The following is a 16,865-nucleotide window of genomic DNA, read 5'->3' as shown; positions in this document are numbered from 1 at the left end:
ACAAGCTGACAGCCTGGTTGGTTTAACCCCTTTGCAGCAGACACATTGACTGCCCCTGGCACTGAATAGGTGAAGACATGAATTTGCCCTGTACAACAGGGTTTTTAATTCTCCTTTTAAATTAAAAGGGGGTACCCTATTACATCCTTAGTCTACCCATAAACCAGTGGTGAAACTGCAGAGGAAGCAGACCCTGCCGCTGTGCCTTGCTAAACTTATGGGCCTCCACCTTGCTGTCACTCATGATCCACTGCATGTAGGGTGTTAGTACTGGGGAGTACAATATTATATCACTGCTCAAATCCCACCCATTTTAGGCACCTTTCAACCCTTTTGTGACCTTCTGTTTTTGTCCGACCAAGCAAAATTGGGGCAGTTGGCAAGTCTTTTTCCTGATGCCCCAGGTTTTATTAACCACTTGAATGAAAATTTCATAAATCTGTTGGCATTTGCACTTCCCATGCCACCAGTGTTTCTTGCCTCATACTGCCCTATGCTCCCTTGGTAGCTCCTATAGCCTGGTTACATGCCTGATCAGCATTATTTGCTCTGGCCGTCTGTATAACAAATACCAGTGAGTGGTAATAGCCCAAAAATGCAGCCAGAAACGGGATCAGACTCCGTGACCTCAGCACTACTTGACAAATTGCAAATAATCTGAAAGTGAAAGGGCTGAGTTTAAGGATTATACATAAGTGCCTCCTGCAGGATTCTCAGGGAACATCCACCCAGTCACATTTTTAAAACTGCACTGCTTACTAGTCTAGATGGGATATTACCTGCCGTTGAAAGAAGACATTTTGTGTAAAAAATAAGAGTGTACCAGTGCATTAGATATAGAAGAATTGTGCTTTACAAAGTAGTGTTTCAGGCTGATTTATTGAATATTTCTGCAAAAACCCTAATATTCCCTTCCTTCTCTTCTTTTTCCTGCTCCCTGAATTCCGAGGCTGTGCATGGGAGCCGTTGGCTCTCAGCACACTGTACTGTAGGACAGGAACCAATCAGCAGCTAGCAGGACCTGATAGGGAACTGAAGCCTGGCTGTTCTTGTGTGACTGCAGGGCTGTGATTGGCTGTCCCCCTCCTACTGTGCTTCTGGCAAGGAACGTTGGGACACGCCCACCCCTCATTTGAAAAAGTCGCAGGGACCAGATAACATCTATAGGGAGCTCCAATAAAGGTGTTATTTTTAAAGATAATATTAATTTTTAGCACCATGTAAAAGCAACATCATATATTACTTATAATTGGCTACAAAATTAGGGCTTTTTCATTTATCCTAATTGTCTCATTTAATACAAAAAGGTGGTTAAGATATGTGGTTACAGAACCCAATGCACATGTCCAGTTTTTAACGAGAGATGATGCCCCAATACAGAGATAAATCTGTAATCCTTCCAAAACCAAAAGGACCCCGTGGCCCACATTGTATAGGATTCTGCAAACATGACACTTTATAGCTCCGCCATCAATTCGCATTCAGCCAATTAAAGCTGCATAATAGTGGGTACTTAATCCACTCCATTAAGCTTAAAAGCTTATTGGGCGCCCAATATGTTTGTTTATTTATGGCTAGCGGCTGGCACACTATGAAATTTAATGACTGTGATTCATGCCAAGTCTGGGCAAATCCCAAATAACAAAGTTCTTGTTATAGTAAAACAATGAGTAGGGGTCCCAAGTGACCTTTAAATACATCCAAAGTCTTATTTGCCCTGATTTATTTCATCAGCTGTCCATCTTTATTATGTCCAAAATATACCAAGTTTGACTTAAATGGATGCTTCTCCTTTTCAAGCTTGCTACAGATTCAAGATGTAGGGGAATGTATTTAATTATTTATTCTGCAGCACAAAACGCATCAGGCATTTTTATGGACACGTATTATTTAATAAATGAATAATTTTTACTTTATTGAACCATCATACTGGAATTGCCTGCTGACTTTTTGCTGTATCCCCCTTTTGCCTCTCTCTAAATAATTAGATTGGTGGACTTAAAAGCCACTCACAGTGAGCCCCAGAGATATGGAAATATGCACCCTGTGCCAGGGGGATCTGTACCAACATCCACATACTGCTTGGTTCTGACAACTGTACAGACATGCACCAGAGAGAAATCACAATTATATGGAAATATTGGCAGGTACGGTATGGAGAATATTTACCTCTGAGCTTCCTTCCCAGGCACACCCTACTATTTGCTCATCTTAATGGGCACAAGGAATGGAAATTGGATTTGTTAATACAGAGACTGGATGTAGGACCTATTTATAGACCCACATTTTTGGATTTCACTTGCTTGTGGGACCACAGGTTTTCTGGGGAAAACTAATCTCTGTGCTCCTGTTCAGGCCTGAGGCCCTAATTAATAAACAATTTCAATAACTATTGCTAAAACAGGTCAACCTCTAGACATTTTGGGGCCTCAAAAATAATTTGCTGTGAGGGCAGCAATATCTAGTTACGCCACTGCTCCTGTTCTCCAAAGTTTTCAAGCTGAGTCACTGTTGCAATGGGCCCTACTGGTAAAAAGGGTGTAAATAATTAGTATTAGTTCTGTATTGTAGTTCTGGAGTCTTGAGTTTAATTTCAGTTTGGGCACAATCTGTAAGGACGCGTGTGTTTCCCCTATGTGTATGCACATGGTTCTTCCTGATACCCTGGTTTTCTCCCACACCCCAAAAAAACACAAGCAGAGTAAATAGCTCCTGATGTAACTGCCCATAGTGTGTGTGTGTGTGATTGGGACCTTAGATTGTAAGCTCCACTGGGACAGGGACTGATGGGAATGATGTATAATATTTGCACAGTACTACAGGATATGTTGTCTCTGTATACATAAAGGATAATATAATACCAACACTGCCTATGCCCTTTCCCTTAATCCCAATAATACATCACCTGCGACCCATTGCATGCTGTAAGTCTTGGAAAGTGACATTTTAAGAGTGTTAATAAAAAAAAAAGATACTCAGATATTATGTAACTTCTAACTTAGACAGTAAGTACAATAATGTACTATAAAACTATGGCAACACACAATTCAGCATTCAAATTGGCTCATAGCCTGTACAGAGAGATCCCATGAAACTATGACAGCATAGATATTTCCTTTTACTAAGCACACTTCAGCAGGAACAGACCTCTACATTTGATACTATAGAACTATGGCAGGATAGGTATTTCCCTGTACTAAGCACAATTTAGCAGAAACACCTATTATAGTGATTTTATAGAAGTAGAAGAATGTTTCATCTCAGACTCATAGATAATATTTTATCTGCTGAAACAGTTTCCTTTTAGGCAGAGGTAAGGAGAGAGAGACAAATCATTTAAAGTGTTCCCCTTTAATGTGCAGTTGTGTATGACTCCCAGTCGCTCAGATCCAGAACACAAGGTGCTGGGAGTTGCTGCTAATCCCCAGCCTTATGAATTGTGCCCAATTATTGCAGTTGCTCTCCCATCCCATAGTTTCCTGTGCAAGTGAGTAGAGGCAGCTCCGATTCTTTTGATGCTGGGGCTCCTTTGTGTTGCTCTTGCATGCTGCCATCTCTTCACTCAAACGTTCGTCCCTTTATTTTCGACTTCTCTTTCATCCTTTTCTGTTCGGCACTATGCAGCCCATAGAAAGGGATTGTGTTGATTCCCCCTCTCCCTTCATCCCGCTGAGCCCTTTCATTTTAAAACCATTCAATTCCGAGGCTCCCACTGCTGCTGCTACTCCGGGGTCCAACTACACAAATTCCGCAGGCCTGGGAGCAGGTCTGGACTGGGATTCAAAATAGGCCTTGGCATTTCAGTTACACAGAGGCCCAAATAGCCCCCTACCAGACTGCTAAATAGTAACTGTCTATGAAATCGTACAGTAGCCCCTCTGGCACTTGCAAACATCCATAGGCTGTTTGGGCCCACCATACAAATTAAAGGGTCATCATTCTGACGCCCACTCTCACATCACTCCCAGCCTCATAACCTTCTTAAAGGAGAAGGAAAGCTATAGAGGCATTTTATTGCCAATAGATAAGCTGCAATAGTGCAAGCTAGAATGCTATATTTATTCTGTAGAATGTTTTACCATACCTGAGTAAAAAGCTCTTGAAGTTCTGTTTGTTTAGGATAGCAGCTGCCATATTAGCTTGGTGTGACATCACTTCCTGCCTGAGTCGCTCCCTGCTCACTTATAGCTCTAGGCTCAGATTACAGCAGAGAATGGAGGCGGGGAAAGAGGAGCAAACTGAGAATGCTCACGCCTGGGGCAAGGAGGTTTAAGATGAAGGCAGGAAGACTGATACCCATGTGTAAACAATAGAAGGAAATAGATACAGTGTTTCCTTTGCCAGAGAACTTAGAGCAGCATTACTCTGAGGGGTTATTGGTGTATTTAGGTGGACTTTTCTGATAAGGCTTAGTTTTAACCAGGCCCGGACTGGTAATCTGTGGGTTCTGGCAAATGCCAGAGGGGCTGCTATAAGGTGCCATAGAAAGTCAGTATTTAGTGGGCTGGTGGGGCTGTTTGGGCCTCAGTGTACCTGAAATGCCAGGGCCTATTTTGATTCTCAGTCAGGACCTGGTTTTAACCTTTCCTTCTCTTTTAACAAGCATTTTATGCCACTTTAAAGTCCTGAGAAAGATTTGAGTTGTATATAGTTTAACCCAAAATGTTTTATAAACTATAGGATAAACAGCATTACTGCTAAATGGGTATATACATAGCTCTCTACAGCACAATACATTCACAGAACAAACAAGCATCAATAATAAATACAAGTACATTTATGTTCAAATAATGATGCCCCTGTCCCACAGATCTTATGCGGTTGGAAACACCATAAATAGGATAATAAGGCTGTGGGGGGTTCTAGTGATAATGGGGTGGTACTGAACAGGCTGACAGTTCTTGACATGCTGAGGAATGAATCCCCACATTGCTATCGGATGCCTTGACTGTAAGCATATTGTTCTCCCAGTGACGCACCGGCCCCGCCCACTCCTGTTACCGTGGAAACAGGCATTCGTCTTCCCGCCTGGAGTAGCGCGGCACTTGTACTTCCTGTCGCAGTTGGTATCCATGGTGACAGTTCCGGGGCAGCTGCGGAGATAGGAGATTCGAACATGGCAAAAGCGGGTGGCCGAGCAGGCAAGGTATCTATAGGCAGGGGCTATTTGGGGACAGTATGGCACAGACACAACCTGGAGTAGACTGTCTAATGGTGTCTAATGGTGTGAAGGCTGGTGAGGGATTCTGGGATTTGTAGTTCAGTAACAGGTAACAGCAGATAGAGTCTCGTTCCTCAGGGTTTATAATCAGACAGGGAGACTCCTGTATTCAAACTGTATATTTGGGTGGGATATATATATATATATATATATATACATACATACATATATACATACACACATATATATATATATATATATATATACACACATACACGAAGTTGTATGAAGACTCATGAGGGACCAGTGAGCAAGGGAAGGGTAAGTCTGGGCTTGCCAGTCATTGGGTGGCACAGTCTGTAGAACTGTAACTTAATTGTTTCTTATTATTCTACTTTCTCTTTGACTACTTATTTATTAATTCAGGAACTTCAGAAGTGTGGGAGAAGTGAGCAACCACCATAGGGAGGCCCTAAGTTGTAAATTGACCCCAATCTCAAGGCCAGACATTGATATTGTGGTGTGCATCCTGTAATATTGGTTATTCCCAGAATTATAACCGGTGGCTTCAGAGCCAATTTTTAACACCTGTAATCTTTGTTAGGAACTGAAGGGGATCGGAACAAATGTGGGGCTACAGAACCATGAACACATGTCCTTTAGGGCACATGCACACAGGAGTCAGTACCTACAGTATTTTTCACTTAGCCTGTGGGTACCATGGGTATGGCCAGCATCACCTAGGTCCTTGAAATTAAAACCATATTGACTTGTTATTGTAATGCCCCTAACCTCTCCGTGTTAATCTCCACAACAGGTTGTGTCTTCGGGACGCTTGACTGGACCTGTCAGACTGGGAATTGGTAAAAAAAGGTATGTTGGAAAAAATACATATATTTGTTAAATTTGAATGGTGCCCTGCTGCGCTCCCTGGCATCCGCATCAATGAAACCAAAAGTCCCAAGGGCCCCATACTAAAGAATGACAGTGTCCAGCACTGTGAGCTCTTTGTAACCTCCATTAGGTATAGCCTTTCCTCTAGCGGTCCCAGCTGCCCATTTCAATGGTGGCACTTATAATTCTGATACTGCACCTAATGCCACATTGGAAATTATTTATTTGATGCAATAAAAAAGTGTGTGCAAGTTGGCAATAATTTACCTATGTGGCCACTGATTGGCTGTTTTACAGGGTGGCTGTGAGAAAGGTTTCCACGACATGTGTTGATTCCGGGTACTCCTTGTGCTCCACAGACTCCGAGGATCAGGTAATGACGGGTGTAACTACAAAGGAAGCAGACCCTGCAGCTGCCGGGGGTCCCAGGAGGTGTAGGGGACCCATGAGTCCATAATTCATATACAGTTTCAATAAATATTGGTAAAATGGATCAACCTCTAGACATTTTGAGGCCTGAAAAATAATTTGCTGTCGGGCCCCGTAATATCTAGTTACACCATTGGGTAATGATACTTCATTTTGTTATTGCTGCTCTTGGAAAGGGGGTACATATATCAACATGCATCTATTATATTGCTTAAATGCTTTGAAAAGTTAAAATATAATTTTTGTCCGCAAAATGTAATGCAGTTGTACCACATGTAGTGTGCGTGTGCCCCCTGCTGATTGAACTGTGGCCTCTGAACTGTGGTTGTGGTGCAACTGCATTACATTTGATCTGCACAGAGGGAAGACCTTACTGAATAATAGCTTGCTAGCCAAGTATCCAATTGGCCAAATAACTGTAGCAAATATAGGTAATATTACCATATAAAGCCATTGCTTTGCTCTTTTTGGGGTTGGCATTAGTAACACAAACCCGTTTAATTCAATCGCCAGTTGCTATATTAATGTTATATTGCAGGTTCTTGTCATAAATAAAGGGCTGGATCGATGTGCAGCCTTACTACAAGACATCCTTCAACATGACATGAGAGGTACAGTTTTTTTTTGCTATGGTCATGGGTTGTCCATCTCTCTCCTAATGTAGTTGTTTCTCAATCCATTTAATTGCACTGCATCTCTTCAATTGAAACAGGCAACTCACAATCCCATCCAACCCAAGGACCTGTACATACCGTGAAATCTTCCAGTGTCAGAGGGAAAAGGAATTTGACCAAGAAGCCCGGTGCAGCTTCTCACGTGCATAAGGAAATAGGTTTGTACTGCGTTAAGTCTGTGTTAGGTTTATCCCTTCCACTTAAAGGGACAGTTCATCTTCAAGTTAACCTTTAGTATGTTATAGAATGGCTAATTCTAAGCAAAATTCAACTGGTCATCGTTTTTCTTTGTTTTTTTTTTTATATATATAGATCTGAATTATTTGCTGCCTTCTTTCCAGCTTTCAAGTGGGGGTCACTGACCCCATCTAAAAAAAAAGCTCTTTAAGGCTACACATTTATCTTTATTGCTACTTTTTATTACTCATGTTTCTATTCATGCCCAGTCCTTTTCATAATCCAGTCTCTTACTCCAATCAAAGCATGGTTGCTAGGATAATTTGAAATTAATGAAATTACAAACTGGAAAGTTACTGAAAAAAAGCTCATAAAATAACTCAAAAAACACACTCTCCACATCAGGGATCCTCAACCTTTAGAACCTGTGAGCAACAGTCAGAAGTAAAAAGAGTTGGGGAGCAACACAAGCATGAAAAATGTTCTTGGGGTGCCAAATAAGGGCTGTTATTGGCCATTTAGTAGCCCCTATGTGGATTGTCAACCTACATTGAGGTTCTGTTTGGCAGTACACCTGGTTTTTATGCAGCCAAAACTTGCCTCCAAGCCTGGAATTCAAAAATAAGCTACTGCTTTGAGGCCACTGGGAGCAACATCCAAGGGATTGGAGAACATGTTGCTCGTGAGCTACTGGTTGGGGATCACTGCTCTACATCATACTAAAAGTTAATTTAATAGTGAACAACCCCTTTAATAACATGAACTTGACACTTACATTAATATCCCAAGATGATTAGTAGCTGAAATTTGTAGCTTGCTACAAATAGTTTTCATTGTTTCCTATGAAGCAACTAACCTTGTATGCACCCAAATTGGAAACCTGTTGCTACTACGGTAATTTCTTTACCATCGATACCACTCCTGAACTGCATCATTAAGAAGAAGTACTAAAACCTTCCTTATTATGCACTATGGCCCATATTGGATACTTCTTTTTGAATTGCCATTATCAGAACCAGGTTCACATGCACTGGAAGCTGACCTGTGGTTCTGAGCCAATGTATATAACTAGTTGCCGATCACAGTTATCTAGGCAGGGAACAAGAAGTAAAATGGTCAGAATAGTAGCCCTGTGCAGCTCTGCATATGCCACCATGATACAGGAACACACTTCCAATGATGCTGTTTAGGATGGGGTTGGTATTATGGCAATTGGGATGAAATTAGTTCTCCCTTTAAGTGTTGACTCAATTACATTTTTTTATTCCTTTCTTAAACTAAAAATTGCTTTCTATGAGAATTTGATCGAATGCACTAAGACTGGGGATTTTTAGCTGAGAATTTACAAAGCCTGTGCATGCGTTTTAACTTTTGAAACTATTGTATTGTAGGTCACTTGGCAGGATCTCTAAAGAAGAACATCTCATCAAATGGATTCAGCATTGAAAAGGCTTATCCTTCTGTGCAGGCCGCAGCGTTCTGGGCCAACTCACACTCCCCAATCACGCAGCCTGCAGTATGTGAGAATGTATCTACCCAGATGTCTCACTTAAATCAACTTGCCAAACAAGCCAACTGCCAGGGGTTCCCTCCTCCCTCCTCACAGGCTGTAAATGAGCAGGGTAAGTAATTATAATTTTTATATATTAATACCTTAAACTCTGCCCTTCTTTGGAAACATATTGGGGGTTTAGCTGCAAATCAAGGACCACTCAGTGCTAGCCCCCAACTGGCAATCTGTGGATTCTGGCAAAATCCAGGAGTCTGTTTTAAGATGACATAGACGTTCATTATTTAATGTGCTGGTTTGGGCCTGTAGTAGTTGTGTAGTTGAAATGCCAGGGCCGATTTTGAATCTCAGTCCAGGTCTGCACAGTGCACATTATTAAATGTGGTTTAGGTTTGCTTGGGGTAATGTTGCAGGTAGTACCTTACTGAAGATTTCATAATTATGGAAGTAAATATAACATCTCACTATCTTGCTGCCTGCAGGTATTGGAGGGACTACTCATTTTAATTGCCGCTTGCCTTCATCCACCCCTGCCCTGTCCCCTCAGCTTCCTGGCAGTGCTTCAGTAAGTGGATCTAGTTTATGATGTGAAACTGATTTGATGCTATTATTTAGTTATCCGGCACAGCTACAAATTGATCCCTGTCAGTTCATCATTATAATCATTTATTTACATAGGGAAAACACATTCTGCAGCTTTACAAAAACATTTTGTTTATTAGTGAGTTTCAGACTGAATTAGGATTTTAAAAATCAACTGTAAAGCTAAAAGCCTTATTGATTACGGTCATAAAGCTTTCCTTTGAGATATCTTTCCATTTTAAATGTAAGAGGACCTTGTTCATCTCTGGTAATATTTTTGATAACATTACAGGCTATATTGGTAAGAAGCATCTCATCCCATATAGGGAGTCTTTGTCTTTATCCTTTGTCATAGATTTTATTCCAAGGATCAGCCATTCCTTTTCAATGGTAAAATATTTTCATTTTACATAATTATTTTCTGCCAACTGTATATGCTTCAACTACCTAAAGGAAAAACCCTCCTTTTTTAGCATGAGCTTAAAAAGTTTACTTTATTTTTTTTTCCTTTAGAGTGTTACATGCAATAATCTCACATATACTGTATTTTTTTCTTTTTCTTTAGAATGTTAGTCATAATCAAGTTCTACCACAAGGGGGAACAACACACATTCCATCTGGTTCATATGCAGCAGTGCAGAGTGCCCCCGCTGTTATGTGTAATGCTCCAACACCTGTGCAGCAGACTCCGGCAGTGCCAACCTGCTACCCGCTAGCCTTTCAAGCTGATACCTTGCCACAAATTAGTAACATCGAGAAGATACGGGAATCAAATCTGCTTCAGTGTATAGCAGCCCATTTGGCTCAGCTGCGGTGTTCTGAGGCAGAGGGGAATCAAGTGCTGAACTCCAAACCTGCCCCTGTAGAGTATGAATCAGAAAGGGAACAGCCCACAAGGGAGACAGATGAAACTTCCAGTGAGGAGGAGGATGCAGCTCCAGCAAGGAATATCAGCTGTCAGACAAGCTTTGATGTGAACAAAAAGTGTAGCCCAGAGAAAACCGAGAGGAAGATTAAAACTGTGAAATATCTTCTTGGAGAAATAAAGGCATTAGTGGCAGAACAAGGTATTTCTTCTACTTATATTTCTACTTGCCACGGCAGGCATCTGTGCCTCCATTTTGCTCTGCTATTGTATGCCCCTTGTCTGTGACTTGAGGAGAAAGGAGATCACTTGAAGTGATTCAGTCAGAAATGGTTAAAACGCTGACTTAATAAATGACTTAATAAACATTTGGGCTAAGTCTGACTCTTGATGTACAGTGAATATGAGATTTGCTCAAGGTGCATTATAGTGATATTGTCGGCATATTAACCATCTCTGGCTGAATCACTTGACTGTTGCTCTGTGCAGGACCCCTTAATCTTAATCTTAGTCAGGCCAATTGGTCCATATTTTTATAATGTACACTCTAGGGCTCATAATTTTCTCTTGTGCTAAATGAGGCATCTGTGCAATTATTACATCTCAAGACCTGACAAAGGCATTATATTATTATGCATATGCCTTATTATGTATTGTATGTAGTTTGTAATCAACACTGTAATATCCTGAAAAACTGCACATTTGCATTTAATGGGGCTTATAGAGAATCTTTTAATATATTGTTCATCTTTTATTTGACATCTTCTCACGCAGTGAATAATGCTTTTATTTGTTTTTGTAGGAGACGGAGAAGCCTTTCGCCTCATTACAGAGCTAGAGCACAATTTGTCTTTGCTGCCAGCCGTTGTCGGAAGCACAAATGTTCATGCTGAAATTGCTCTGGCTCTCCAGCCACTCAGGAGTGAGAATGCTCAGCTTCGGAGGTGAGGACCCAATCAGAACACAGCTGTCTCTAGGCACTTAAAAAGAATAGCAACCAGCACCCTTGCATTAACAGTTCACAGTTCTTCTTAAACTTGTTCAGGGTACTTTTGTAAGCACGGTTAAAATTTTCATATTTATTTTCAGAACAATTCTTTGTTTTACTTCTGACATTATAGCTATAGATGCATCACGTCCACTATTTTGGATTCGGCCGAACCCCAGAATCCTCTGCGAAAGATTTGGCCGAATACTGAACTAAATCCTAATTTGCCGACGCAAATTAGGGGTGGGAAGGGGAAACCATTTTTTACTTCCTTGTTTTGTGACAAAAACTTTCCTTCCCCATCCCTAATTTGCATATGTGGATTGGAATCGGCCGGGCTGAAGGATTCGGCTGTATCCGTATCCTGCTAAAAAAGGCAGAATCCTGAATTCGATGCATTCCTAGTTATATCTAGGTATATTTGCAGCTAATAAAAACTTAAATAGCTCTGAAACAGAAAAAAAATTATGTAAATTGCAAAAGTGCTTAGAAAAGCACGTTGAGCAATTTTACATTCACTTTTTTTAAGGTTTACTTATCCTTTAAAGCTTTGTAAACAGGTCCCTGTCTGTCTGTACTTCTATATTGTAGATGTTTTTTTAGGGAATAAAAAGTATTTAAAGGGAATTAGCAGTTACACTAACATTTTTTTATTTATTTTATTTTTTTTGCGGTTCTTCAATAATTTTAAAAAAAAGGCGGTTACGAATATTGAACCAGCAACTTCGGGATCGGGAGAGAGCTGAAAAAGCAGGAAGATCTGATGAACAGAACTTTGAAAGTAAGAACTATTTGTTAAAACAAGTTTGAAACAAATGGTATTAAGAAGCTTCATTTTCTGGTAGTTGCAGGTAGGTCCAGTCTGGGACCCATTAGTGACTGCCTTTGGCACCTTACTGCAGTCCCTCTGCGTTTCCCAGATTGCCAATCTGATCTTTGTTGCAGGGAATGCTTGGAGCTGCAGCTCAGGATATTCTGATGCAATGTTTAATGATCATAACACAAGCAATAGATCATATGATAAAGCACATCATAATCTGCTTTATAAGATCCTTGCTTTACTCTAGGCAGTGGAATAGTTCCCTTAAAATTAACATGTAGTATGATGCAGGTAGTAATAAAATGTAACAATAAAAAGTGTAGACTCACCGAGCAATAGGTTTTGGCTGCCGGGGTCAAGTTTAAGAGCTGGAAAAGGCAGAAGAAGATGGGAATAATTGCTTTAATGGCCAGTGATCTGATCCTTACTGCCAACTCTCACTCTCGCTATAGAAGAGAGAGAGAGAGAGAGAGAGAAAGAGTGGCCAGATATCTTTTAGGCATGATGATGCAGTCCTCTCCCCACTGGTACCTCATGATCAGACTGTGGCCTGAGGGCTCAGTGCATTGCTGGCCAAATCAGCTAAAGACTGGCTCATTTGATTTGGCCACCAACACACTGGCCTTGGCCATGATGGCATATTTTATAATTTATGATCAACTTTAGAGAGACATGGAATGCTGAGAGAGCCGTCATTTTCTTTGTACCAGGGTGATTTGTATTTGCAGTATAAAAGAGCTTGGAGTGGGGGTTATGCACTAGACAAAAACAGACTGTGTTCTAGTCTAATCAGTTCTTGTGTCTGCAAAATCCTTCAACATGGACCATGATCCATAGAATGAAATAGAAACTGGAAATCCTCCAATTCATGAAGCAAATAATATCATCTCAACACCTTTTATACTCCCCAAGCCATAGAATTCTGACTCATTACAGTAAACAGCTCTAGATCTGTAAACGTAACTGGGATGTGAGACGCTGCCAGCGTTCGCTTTTTGTCTTACAAGTGATCCGAAAATGTTTATTCAAAGTTCCATTTCTGTAAAGAAGGAATTTCCGTCTGCTGGAATACGTAATTCCCTGCATTTAGCTCCCACTTCATTAGTGCTGCTGTCTTCAGACCCCTTGTTATTCTGCTGCATTGTTCAATTATTTTCTAATGATCAAACAGGGCTTTCCAGCTGCATTACATGACAACATACGTAAAGGGAAACTATGATGCAATGCTTTTTATGTTTATTTTCTCTCTGGCACAGCTGGAGTACATTCTCTGTTAATACATTCTGTGGGGGCAAGGGGTCAATACTATGCTGAAATATATACAGGGCAAAGGAACCCCTCAACGAAAATAATAAAGGTGCTGTTAAAAGATAATGTTTAACTAAAACTGCAAAATATTATTTGGTTTCAGTGATTTCCCTTCATTCCATGAATGTAACGTTACAACACCAACTGGCAGAGTCCCAGAAAGGATTGGATACCCTGCAGACCAAAAATGAGGAGCTCTTAAAAGCAATTGAGGCCCAGAGACATGATAATAAAAATCTCACTCAGCATCTCCAAGATAAAGAGCAGGATCTGGTTCAGCTTTGCCAGCAGCGTGAGATTGCAGCTACAAAAGGGAAAACAGGCAAGTGATTAGGGTGTAGAACGTGAATGTGATCATTGTCATCTTCTAGTAAGTTGTACAACTTCCCAGGAATGTTGATACCTAAGGAGTATCCCAGCAGTGAAGAAGAAAGATATTGCAATAACTGTGCCTTATTACCTTTTAGATCTGGATGAGGCTTTAGGCAAAATGAGGAGCATTCAGTTCAAACTAGAGTCTTCAGAAAAGGAGAATCAGATATTGGGAATCACCTTGCGGCAGCGTGATGCAGAAGTGAGCAGATTGCAGGAACTCACAAGGTAGCGTGACTGCTCGGCTTATCGCTACTCAGATCTGTAGTAAATGTTTAAAAGACAAGTATAGTGTATTGTTTCTGGTGCAGGGGAATCATTAGCTATTAGCTGTCTATAGCTAAATGATATAACATAATCTCAGCGTCCGTTGTCCGTTTCTGCAAAGAAACAAATCCAGTGTGTAACAACCTATAGGCCCCACTGCTGACTGTGTTGTACACTGTTTTATTGTAGGAACAGACTATAAACAATATACATATATAGAGAGCGAGAGAGCGTATTGCTAACAGGTTCCTATTCTTTCAGCCCTGTTCCTCCCAGCTACAGTTACCATCCACATCTATCAACTTCCTTATGACCAATGTAGCATTATGGCTTCCAGCTATACATTTTTTTTTTTTTTACAAAACAATCTGAGTTAGAAATATGGAAGTACTTTGCTGACTAGATATATATTTATATTGCAGAACCCTGCAGGCCAGCATGGCAAAACTCCTCTGTGATCTCAGCAAGGACAGCAGCAAACTGAAACCTGGGCTCAACCTGACCAAGTCTGTGTTAGACAGCTACGAACAGCAGCTCCAGGGAGATCAGTGTCTGGCCAGCACGTCCATAATGAGTTACCTAAAGACGTTAGAGACTGAACAAGTCTTGCCCATTGCAGATGCAACGTTCCCTGATAAGCATGAGCCTTGTAATCCAACCAGCAAATGCTACAATAAATACATGTCTGACCTCAGTGAAAATCTAATTGGCAAAATGCCTGAAACTTTGCATCAAACTGCTTACACTCCAGTCCTCTCTCATAGTCCAGAGAAACTGAAATCCAAGGCAAACAGTGTGTCTGCCGCAACCTCCTGTGACGAGTACAAACCTGGTGACACAGTCTATTTACCATTAACCAGCAGCCCTCAAAAATGTCTTGTAGTCTCATCCCAAAGGCAAATGTGCACCCCCCCTCAGGTTGGGATTGCATCTTCTGACTTGGAAGTGCCGGCCTCTATTGCAAAGCAGTTGGGATACAAAGAGCCTGAACCATCTAAGGCGGATTTTGAATACAGAATGGGTTTGGTGAATTCTACCAGCACCTTGGAGCCAAACCTCAAATCAGCTGAGGGAGTGCTACCTATGGGACAGCACACTGTACCTGGCAACCGTCTTCCTATTCATCGTCAGATAAGTAACCTACAGTTACAAGATGGAAATCCCACTGACCATTCCATGTTTGACTTCCACACTGGAAAATCAGATTGGAGCATGTCCTCTTTCTCCACCTTCACTTCCCATGATGAGCAGGACTTTAGGAACGGCCTTGCAGCATTGGATGCCAACATTGCCAGACTGCAGAGAACTCTGCAAACTGGCATCTCTAGAAAATGAACTGCCGAGGCTGTAGAGAAATAAAATGCTCTTGTGTGTGTGTATATTCCTATTTAAATCACTGTGCTGCTAAATTATTTTTAAATAACAATGTATTTTTATGATAAAATAAATATTAGTTTGGCCAAGCCTCGGTCTCATGAACTGTGTTTGGGTGGAGAGGTATTTTGGGTTGGAGGGTTAGAACAAATTTATCCTGTAGGGGTGGTAGAAGAAATTTAACTCCTGGGAAAGATACAAAGCAATTTTGGAGATTGGAAATATGGTCAGACTGGTTCTTTTCTGCAAAAAGATTCTGTTGGTATGTAACCAGTTTCAGCTGAAAGGGACACCGAGTCACGGAAGAAAGGCCCATAATAGCCATAGTAAATGGGCACTATCCACCCTTGTGCAACATGAGTGCAATGAATAGTGCAATGACAGATCTATGGTTTTGTTATTCCTTCAGCTAATCAGGGAAATTTAATTGCTTCATATCTGGTCCTTGCAAGTAGATAATTGGTTTTCCAGCTCACAGATAATCCACCTTCATAGTGGGCTTCTACTTGTCTATAAGGCAGAAGGGTGGGGGTTGTTTAAACAGACATTTTAGTTCATACGATTCACCTAACTTATGGTATGTTTGTGTAAAAGCAAAACCACCCTTCCACTTCTACTTTATAAATAAGTAAATTACATTATTAAGGCTGTCTGTTAAAATGATCTCAACAGTAGAAATCTGGCCATACGTTGTATGGCTGTCGTACTCTATCTGCCCTTCAGCCCACAGACCTGCCCAGTTGGATAGCATGCGATGTTTGCCAGTGTATAGTTGCCTTTAGGTGTTGATGGAAGAGATACAATATTAGCACTGAACTATAGGCCACTGCTACATGCTGTGATCCCTGTCTCTAGCAAAACATTAATACAGCAAACTGAACAGAGGAGGGAAGTGAGAATGGCTGGGCTTCACAATAAATGGCGAATGTGGCGCATTTTAGCCAGATGAAAAAAGCCACACCCTGCTTCCTGCAGCTTCCATTTATTTGATGATGAAATAACTAAGACCAATGGCACAGGTACTTCAGACTGATAACACGCAAAATGGCATTTTGGGACTAAAAAATCTTATACATGGGCATTTCTAACAACATTCTCCTACGGTGAAGCTTTCATGCGATCTGCCCCAGGGGAGCACAAGAAGAAATGCAGCTCACTCTGTGTTCACTGAGGCACAGGAAAGCACCAAACACTGCTGGGACGCAACTACATCTTCATATAAATGGGAACCACAAGGGGTGAAGTAGGCCATCAGCCCTAACTTATACAGCTAAAGGGGACCCAAACCCCCCAAAATTAATGAACTTACACAATGTGCTTCACTGAGCACTTTTGCAATTTACATTAATTTGCTGTTGAGCCATGTCTGCTTTTAGTAGTCAAAAACTGCAAATATCTCAGAAACCACTGAGTTAGACTGCACGGGGGACATGATATAAACGTG

The 16,865-nt window shown here is 41.1% G+C and overlaps 1 protein-coding gene across 2 annotated transcripts; it reads left to right on the top strand.

Annotated features, from left to right (window-relative positions):
* The first annotated feature begins 5,017 nt into the window (after positions 1-5,017).
* On the top strand, positions 5,018-15,510 carry LOC108701257 (coiled-coil domain-containing protein 14). 2 transcript variants are annotated; one of them, XM_018235627.2, is made up of 13 exons: positions 5,018-5,146; positions 5,979-6,034; positions 6,353-6,428; positions 7,023-7,095; positions 7,197-7,316; positions 8,727-8,957; positions 9,328-9,410; positions 9,993-10,494; positions 11,095-11,236; positions 11,979-12,061; positions 13,512-13,730; positions 13,876-14,008; positions 14,470-15,510. In XM_018235627.2, the coding sequence occupies exons 1-13, from the start codon at positions 5,117-5,119 to the stop codon at positions 15,380-15,382; spliced, it is 2,661 nt and encodes an 886-aa protein (XP_018091116.1). In that variant the 5' UTR covers positions 5,018-5,116; the 3' UTR covers positions 15,383-15,510. The 2 variants fall into 2 exon arrangements, with proteins under 2 accessions (XP_018091116.1, XP_041432478.1); XM_041576544.1 differs by lacking the exon at positions 5,018-5,146 and adding an exon at positions 5,181-5,270.
* Positions 15,511-16,865: the final 1,355 nt, after the last annotated feature.

Source organism: Xenopus laevis, chromosome 9_10L (genome assembly GCF_017654675.1).
Source record: "Xenopus laevis strain J_2021 chromosome 9_10L, Xenopus_laevis_v10.1, whole genome shotgun sequence".
NCBI classification, from domain to species: Eukaryota; Metazoa; Chordata; class Amphibia; order Anura; family Pipidae; genus Xenopus; species Xenopus laevis.
Note: the sequence above shows the minus strand (reverse complement) of the source record. Positions and strands in the feature narration are given on the sequence as shown.